At 41.5% G+C, this 8901-nt stretch overlaps 1 protein-coding gene across 1 annotated transcript; it reads left to right on the forward strand.

Moving 5' to 3' along the window:
* The first annotated feature begins 1064 nt into the window (after nucleotides 1-1064).
* RSL24D1 (ribosomal L24 domain containing 1) lies at nucleotides 1065-7855 on the forward strand. The gene is made up of 6 exons (XM_030955556.1): nucleotides 1065-1196; nucleotides 3056-3169; nucleotides 4728-4800; nucleotides 5508-5571; nucleotides 6034-6119; nucleotides 7445-7855. Exons 1-6 carry the CDS (start codon nucleotides 1116-1118, stop codon nucleotides 7516-7518), a joined length of 492 nt encoding a protein of 163 aa, XP_030811416.1. The 5' UTR covers nucleotides 1065-1115; the 3' UTR covers nucleotides 7519-7855.
* Nucleotides 7856-8901: the final 1046 nt, after the last annotated feature.

The following is an 8901-nucleotide window of genomic DNA, read 5'->3' on the forward strand; positions in this document are numbered from 1 at the left end:
GTGAAATAAATACAGCCCACGGGGAAAAGAATGGCATAGGCAGGAAACTCAAAGTAATCAAACTGAAAAAGGAGAACAGCCAGGACCTAAGCAAACTTGTTTACTATTTGTTTGTTTCCTGTAGCTGTAAACTTGTCCTCATAGCTTCCCTGATAAAATTGGATTGTGTGTGTGTCTTTAGCATCTCCTCTTCTCGCCGGGGTTGCCATCCTCAGTCCCACCTCAGAGCGCTCACTGGCTGCAGTGTGAGAGCCACTGATGGCCTGGCCACTCCTGAGCTCCAGCCCCGCTCCCTGCAGCAGACGGGGCTGAAAGACTGGAGACAGCCTCTGTGCTGATAAGGTGACTCCACTGTGCTAAAGCAAGTTTTCTTTCTTCCTCTGATATTTCTTAATACAGCACCAAGCTGACTGCCTTTCTTTTGTTGTTCTAGAAAGCAAAAACTGCTTTAGAAGCACGTGCAATTCAACACATGGATTTTCCACCAGATACTCAGGGAGTTAATTTCTTTTAAATGGAGAGGCAGGAATTGTGGTGGTAAAGACTTATGTGGTGAGGAGGATTTCAGACTCCGAGCTGGGACAGCATCCTACAATTGAAGAATAGAGAGAAGACCTCCAATTCCAAACAATTTGGAAGGTACAGGGCCTAGTATTTAGGTCCTTTCACAATCAACAGGTAACTCTAGGAGAGGGAACAGAAGGAGTAATAGGAACTTATCTATATGATGTGCAGAACTATTGGCTTTAGACAGGACTTCAAATTTTGCTTAGATTTTTGATTTTACAGATATGAAAACAGCACAGAAAGTGTTGCCTGAAAGTTACAGTAAATTAGATAGATTTAAAAATCTATGTCTAAACCCGTTTCCTTTCCTTTCTTTTCCTTGGGTTACTCTGTCTATCCTTCTGTCCGTATCGAGTCGTTAATTTCTCGCCCTTGGAACACAATTTTTCCTTTGTAAACAGAAGCCAGGGCCTCGTGCCGTGTGTGCGGCGGCGGGGCCGGCAGGGGGCGCTGCGGCGGCGCTGCGGGAGCCGGGCCCGCCCCGCGCCGCCGCCTCCGGTCAGCTGAGCCGCGCTTCCGCCCGCGCCGCCGCCGCCGCCGTCGCCGCCATGCGCATCGAGAAGTGCTACTTCTGCTCGGGGCCCATCTACCCGGGACACGGCGTCATGTTCGTGCGCAACGACTGCAAGGTACCGCCCGACCGGCATCGGCACCGGCCTCCCCCGCAGTGCTCGCGACCGCTCCCTGCGCCGGCCCGGCCCGTGCGGCGGGCCCCGGCGGGGCTCGGTGGCACCGGCCGCTCCTCACGCGGGGCGCTCACTGCCGGAGCCCCTGTCCCGGGCCGGGGCCGCTGGTGGCGGTCGGCACCGGGCCCTGCCGGGCTACGCACGCATCGCCCGCGTGCGTGGGCTGGCGGGAGCCCGAGGTGAGCGCGGCTGCTCAGAGCACGGTGCTGAGAACACCGAGGCTGTGTGTTCGATTCCTACACGGGCCATTTGCTTAAGAGCTGGAGTCAGTAATCCTCTTGTCCGTCGGTCCGTTCCAACTCTGGCTATTCTGTCAATCTGCGAAATTCATGTGTTACTGATATTTAAATATTAGGACCTAGAGCGATGCCGTCATTTGGCAGTTGCTGTGGCCGTCGGCAAGAGTGGTGGCTGAATTATTTGTTTTCAGCTTTTAGTAAGAAATAATACACTTCGCAGAGCAACACAGAATGCTCACCCTTTAACTCTCAGACTTTGGCTCCAGGTGGCAGCAGGCTCGGCTCGGGGCAGTGCGGGTTGCAGCGTGCGGGGCGGGCGCTGCGGGAGGAGCCGCGGCTGCGGGATCCGCTGTGCTCCCCCCGGCTGAGGCTGTCAGAGCGGCCCGGCCGCGGCGCTCGGGGCTCTGCCGGGCTGACAGCTCTGTATCTGGGTATCGCCTCCCAGCCTCTGCCGCACTCCGTGCCGGTGCTGCGGGGCGTGGGAGCGCCCGGCGTGCAGCGAAACTTGCGCACATCGCTTCCCTCCCGGGCCCGGGCTCAGGAGGGATGGCGGGCGGAGTCCCAGCGCAGGGGCCGGGCTGGGAGCGCGCTGACTCGGGCGGTGTGCGCACCGCGGCCACGAGGGGCGCTCCTAAAAACATCGCTTGTGAACAGATCATCTGTGAAAAGGCTAAACACCGTGGCAGGTGTGCCTGAGTTGAGGTAAAAAACGTGGCAGAAGAGTGTAAAAATAAAAAAAAAAAGCTATTCGAAGATAATTGCCGTAATTAAAAGTTTCATATTTTCTATTAAATTTTTTTAGAATTTCTATTAAATTTTAGAATTTAGAATTTCTATTAAAATTTTTTAGAATTGACTATTAGATGGGAAGGAGGATATGGCTGTAAAAAATAGAGTTGTCAAAACCTCATGAATAACATGTAATTCTGACTGTTTTTAAGTGAAGAGTCTCTAGTATTCTGTAGAATATGTAGAAAAATAGGGAAAAAAGAAAAAGGCCTATTTAAAGGTTTTGTCATATGCTTTAACAGCTTTCAGTAATTTCAGTCCAGGACTTAACTAATGTGCTTAGGGCTCCTGCAGGGTAATCTTTGGGGCTTAAAACTGCATCCCAGAAAATAGACGTTTTTGTGTTTGTGTTGCATTCAGTATAAGAGGTGTGAGGATTTTTTGTTGTTCTCAGGACGATACTGTATCTAAGAAGTGCTGGCAGCTGTAGAAAATTGTTTATTCATACTACAGGTTTGGTTTTATGGTTATTTTTGCAGATGATTATTCTCAAAACTCAGGTGTATTTTATGTATAATCAGCTTAATTGTAAGTACTTGTGCTTAACCCTGGCAGCTGTGAAATTGACTTTATAATGAAAAAAATATTAGTGCTTGAAATTGTTTTTGTAAGTAGCTGTATTTTCTATAAAAATACTGGCATTTGGAAGCTGAATATAATTTCTGATGAGGAGTATTGGTAGAGTAACCTCAGTGTTTGATATCACACTTGCAGTGGGGCATGAATAACATGATTTGACTAAGATTTTTCTTCTTTATCACCCCCTTCTTTAAGATATTTAGATTCTGCAAATCAAAATGCCACAGAAACTTTAAAAAGAAGCGAAATCCCAGAAAGATGAGATGGACTAAAGCATTCCGTAAAGCAGCTGGCAAAGAACTGACAGTGGTAAGAAGCTGAACTGATTCCCACTTTACGTCAGCACACTCAAATGGCTCTTCCTGAGGCTGGGCTGGGTGCCTTAAAGCATTGTCATTTAATGAAAGGAGCTGGGGAGAAGAGGGATTGTGGAAGACACTGCAACAGTTTCTTGAGAGTGAGCTGTTCATTCAGCTTGATTAAAACCTGGATCTTCCCCCTTTGGGATGGAAGCCAGTGTATCAGGTGTCTGTTGTGGGAACACGTGGTGGCTCCCAAGTCCAAGGCATTTTTTCCCACCAATAAATCCTCTCCACTCTATTTTTACAATTGGTAGTTGTGTTTCTGCACAAATAATCTGAGCTACCAGGTACTTGAGGAAGTCTCTCTATGCAGACCCTTTTAAAATATTTACCTGTGAATTCTCTTTAAAGCTTACAATGTGTAAAAAAAGTCTTTGCATAGAAAGGGATGTTTGAAAAACAGCATGAGACCTCAAATGCAATTTCAAAACAAAGTTGCTTCAGTGGTAAAAGTATTAAACATTCATAGTTGGTGGGACAGTCCTTAAATAATTCAAGAATTATTGTGACTTAATTACCTACTTTTTTAAGAGAAAAAAAAAAGTAAGCATTTTGATACAGCGATTTCCTGCCTTTTGTGGATATTTCAAGGGAAAGAATGTGGTTTTATTTTTTAATGTGACTCTGAAAAGCCATGGTTAATTAGCATCTTCAGTAATTGTGTTTCTTGCTTTTGAGTTGTTTCTAGCTATGTTGAATTACATTTTTGAAAGTAACTGAATTAAAAATTACTTTTCTCATGTCTAAATAGGTGACAGTATGTTCCAATTTTGAGATACATAATGCATTTTAAGAACAAAGCAAAAATATGAACCTAGTGCTGTGTAACTCAGCTCTACCACAACAAAAAACAACCTTTGGGCAGGGAGAAGTCCTCAGATAAAACTGATATAAAGCTAAATGTGCCTGGCATAAAAAAGATCAGGAAACTGTTTTTTCCTCTTCAGCTCATGGGAATGAGGGAACATGGTTAGGAGGATGGCAGCTGTCCCAAGTGCCAGAGGTGTCGACTGAAATATTTCACAATTTCAAATTAGACTGTTTCAGTATTCTTAAAATGAAATGGTGGTTGGGGTATTTTTTTAAAACCATTTCAAAATTACAAGCTATTGAGTAGAGCTTATTTGTCCTGCAATAAATGCTTTCAAATCTACAGGTTTTCAATTTCGCCTTCCCCCTGTCTAATCTGCTCTGTATTTCCTATTCCACGTGGGTTTTCTCTGTTCCTTTAGTCTTGCTAAATAGAAGATAGCTGAGGGTGATGTTGTGGTAAATAGTTCTCTTCAGACAGATCACTGTGGCTCCTGACACTTTGAGGTCAAACACTCCACTCAATTTCCTTCTCATATTTCTCTCTAATGATCGTTCAAGTCTAGGAACTGAGCTTCTGAAAGGGGGAAAAGAATCCCATAAAATATTCAGTTCTGTAAGTGACTGCTACAGTATGAATGTATTGATCTAAAAAAGCTTTTGCATAAGTCTATATTTACTTTTTCTTGATACAGGATAATTCATTTGAATTTGAAAAACGTAGGAACGAACCAGTGAAATACCAGAGAGAGTTGTGGAACAAGACTGGTGAGTCATTACAGGAAAGAAACAGAAAATTAATTTTTTACTTATCATGAATGTGTTTTCCAAAGACTTCTTAGAGTATTGACAGCTTGTAGTGATGGTATTTGAAATTACTGAAATCATGACCAAATTCTTAGTGTGTGGAGGAGGATTGAGGTGTAAACAGGTGTGGAGTTTCACTTGATGGTTTTTTTCAGAAACTGGTTTGAAAATGAGGACCAGAAGTCCTTTATTTTGAATTATTGTCTTAAAACCCCTTAGTGGTTTTCCAGCTTTTTAAGAGGCTCTCAGTGTAAGCCTTTTACATGATGCAGTTGTTTTTGTGTTTGTGCTCATGCCACTTCAGTTTGTTTCATGAAATCAATTGTCATAAAATAGGAGAACTTCTTATATTCGTGTGAATGAATGCCACAAAGGAGAAAATGGTAAATTTGCATCTCTTTTCAAGTTGAGTCAACTATAGACATTATGTGTAGGCACAAAAGTGGAAGCATAAATAAGTTGTAAAATACAACTTATCAGAGTTGCTACACAGAACGTTCTCTTATCCTGCTCTTGGGAGAAGGAATAGTTTCCTCTACATAGTGTAAGAGTTGTCTCTGGTATTTAGGTATTATGGGGGTACTGTTAAGAGCTGCTTTACAAAACTAGCATGGATTTTCTGCTGCAGGGATTTAAGCACATTTAAAACAACTTCTGCTTTATTTCAGTGGATGCAATGAAGAGAGTGGAGGAAATAAAGCAAAAACGCCAAGCCAGATTTATTATGAACAGGTGAGAATTATCTGTGTGATGGGAACCCCTTGCCTGTGCATGTTAGACAACCTTTCCAGAAATGGAATGATCCAGTTTTAAAGAGTAATTTGCTTTGTATATACACAGTCATCCAAGTGATAGGGTAAAATACACTGGGTGGGCTCTACCCTGTGTTATTGGCTGTCCAAGGAAATGCAGCTTTTGCATACTCAAGGGTAACAGCTGTAATGTAGTACTTGTATGTATACAGTCTTAAATTTTAACAAAATTCTGATAGGAGTTGGTACAGTGCTGCATTTGTTTGTGGCTTTGTATCCAGTATTTTCTTGAATTGGTTTTCAAATACTTTTTACCTTTATTTCCTCAAAATCATAGTTATTTACAGCCTGTACATACCTTTAGCGAGAGATATCATGCATTAAAATGAAAGCCTACATCTCCTCTTTGAAGATGATTAAATCTAATTTTCCCCTTTCCCAGATTAAAGAAGAGCAAAGAGTTGCAGAAGGCAGAAGACATCAAAGAAGTCAAACAGAATATCCACCTTCTTCGTGCTCCCCATGCAGGTAAGAACTTGATTTACTGGTTTGCCTACACAGTTTTAGGATGAGTGACTCATTCTACAGATCAGTAATCCTGTACATTTGTCTTACAATTAATTTGTCTGTTGAATATGGAGAATAGTTCTTGCCAGTAAATGTAAATAGTGTCTTAGTTCTGAATCAAATTTACCTTTTTATTTATCTAGTCCTGCATTCATCCCATCTAGTCCTTTCTCTTCGTTATTTTGAGTGTTTTAAATTGCATTCAATACCTGGTGCCGCATGAACTGCATCTTTGTTATCCGATGCATTTATTTTAAGTATTCCCTTTGAACTGGTTAGTTGAACTCAACAGACTCTACCACTGAATGATATAAAATACTGCAGTTCAACTTTGCTGCTTGAATTTGTCAGTCAGTTGTGTAGAACTTACATGAAAATACTGTTCCTTCAGTGAAGTCACATTTAAACTATTTACTTTTTAAAATACACTTAATTAGTGGAGTAATAAAGACAAGTTAAAAACATTTCCATTAGCTCTTGTTTTATAAAAATTACCAGTGATTTTGTTTCTTCATTATGAGATACTAATTAGAAGTCTGTTCTATGGTTTTTCGTAGATTTTTGGATTTTTATCAGGATATATTCACACTTTGTTTTAAGGTTTAATGTGATGTGTCATGTACCCCCGCCTTTTTTATATATATATTTTTATTTTTTTTTGGAGGAAAAGAAAAAGATTATAGATTAAGGTGATTATTTCTGTGTTTGCCTTTGCTTTTATTAAATGAGTGATGCACAGCACTGTGTGGTCCATCTGTTGGTCAAACACCAGCTGCCTTCTTGGTATTCTACAATTCTGACTGGGCAGAGAGCTGAATCAAATCTAAGTCTTGGAGTTTTCTTTTGCCTTGTTTTTCTTTTTGGTCATCTTATTGAGAGTTAGCATTCTTGCTGTCCAACACAGCATTCAGGAGGGCTTTAAATGTTAATTTAAAAACTAGTGGGAGAAGGCCATTGATCTGTAATCTGTAGTGAATTTTTGTAGTCCTTTGCAAGGTTCTGCCAGGTATTAGCAGCTGTGTCAGTTTGTCATAGCAGATGAAAACACAGGTTTGACTGCATTTTAGATTTTGCATTAAAACAGCATCAGCCTTTCTGCTAAAACAAGTTTAAGAGGTGATGGAGGTTAGCAGTAAATACCTTTGAGCTTGATGGATTTGCTCATAAACAAGTCTTCAAGCAATATATTTAGGCTGTTTCACCTGGAATAGGCATGTATATTGTTCAAATAAAACAATTATTTGGGTTTAGAGAAACAAGTTGAATTTGATTTGTTCTTTTTGAAGGTACACCAAAACAGCTGGAGGACAAAATGGTGCAGAAGCTACAAGAGGATGTACCTATGGAAGAAGACTCTTAAAGAGCTTTTATTTGCTATTTATGTCTCTTCAGCAGTTAACAGTTCCTTACTGCCTCACCTGACATCATTCAGAAATGTGCTTACAGTTGAAGAAAAGTACATTTTAATGAATAGTGGTCATTTACAATTTGAATTACTTTTAAATAAAAAAATTATAGGATGGATACTAGTTTGGGCAGTACTTAAAATTCTGCAGTTTGAGAAAACCTTGTCAGCAGGATGGAGAATGAGGCTTTATTGTTTGAGATACCATGTGCTCCTTGGAAAGCTACACTTTTTCTGGGTAACTTTTCCAAGTTCATGCAAATAATTAAATAATAAAAGATGCTGGCCCTGAGCTTTTTAAACTTCGTCTGTTCTTCTTCCATAGTGGTAAAAGCAGATAAACATCTATTTTAATGATTCCAATGTGGGGGAGGATCTGTTAATTTTCATCAGTCCAGTGTGGTCCAGACTTATTTTCATTCTTGTCTTGGGGAAAATTTTTCAATTTGAAGAATACAGTGTTTGTTTTATCTCCTTTCTACATCAGCCACCCCAGGATTCCATTGCAGTTGACACTTGGCAAAGCTAATGCTGATGCAGGGCTTAGGTTTGGAAAATAGTAATGGTGATATCACCTAGCTTGGAGTTGGCCCTGCTATCATCCTCACCCACCAAAATTCAAATCTAATGTCTAATCAGGCAGATGGAAATGCTCAATAAGTCACACTAGAGACTGTTTTTACCTGACTTTTTACCTGCTTGCAGCACCTGGTGAGAAGGTGCCCTTGTGATTTTTAAAATTTTTTTTAAAATTTAATTGCTGTGGCGTTCTGTTTTCTTGTCTGTCAATGGGAGCACCAGGTGAGGGGGGAAGCTGAACAACATGGGGCTGGTGATCATTCTGCACATCTCAGCACAACCCACTGCATGCAGAGACCTTCATGGGGAGCTGCTGGGCTGCAGAGGAGCGGTGGTTTTCTTTTAGGAGGCTCGCTGTCCAACCACATTTCTAATAGAAATTGTTGTTATTCAAGACATTTTGGTGAAAATCTATTTTCTTTGCTTGCTTAAGATAAAAATTTCTTTAGATTTTGCATTTTGTTTACAAGACTTACAGAGAAAATGTCCAACAGAGCAGTATTCTGGTGGTCATGGATAAATACTGCCAAGCAGGAGGAAGGAAATGCATTCCTCTTTCCACTTGAACAGCTCTGGATCAGACAGTGGCTTGCCAGAGGAGCTTGGGGATAGGCAAACGGGGAGCCCCCATCTGCCTCCTGTGTGTGGGGAGGCAGGAGCTGCCACTGCTTCCCCAGAGCAGGCTGCAGAGAGAGAGGACATTTTGTGAGCAGCACATTGTTACTCAGGAGAGATCCTGGTTTAGTGTCATACATCCAA

This window comes from Camarhynchus parvulus, chromosome 10 (assembly GCF_901933205.1).
Source record: "Camarhynchus parvulus chromosome 10, STF_HiC, whole genome shotgun sequence".
Classification (NCBI taxonomy): Eukaryota; Metazoa; Chordata; class Aves; order Passeriformes; family Thraupidae; genus Camarhynchus; species Camarhynchus parvulus.

Bases quoted from the DNA above. Each gene is read 5' to 3' on its own strand.
- RSL24D1 (XM_030955556.1), top strand. From the start codon at position 1,116: ATGCGCATCGAGAAGTGCTACTTCTGCTCGGGGCCCATCTACCCGGGA. The intron at 1,197-3,055 runs GTACCGCCCGAC...CCCTTCTTTAAG, and splicing joins TCGTGCGCAACGACTGCAAG to ATATTTAGATTCTGCAAATC. The intron at 3,170-4,727 runs GTAAGAAGCTGA...TTCTTGATACAG, and splicing joins CTGGCAAAGAACTGACAGTG to GATAATTCATTTGAATTTGA.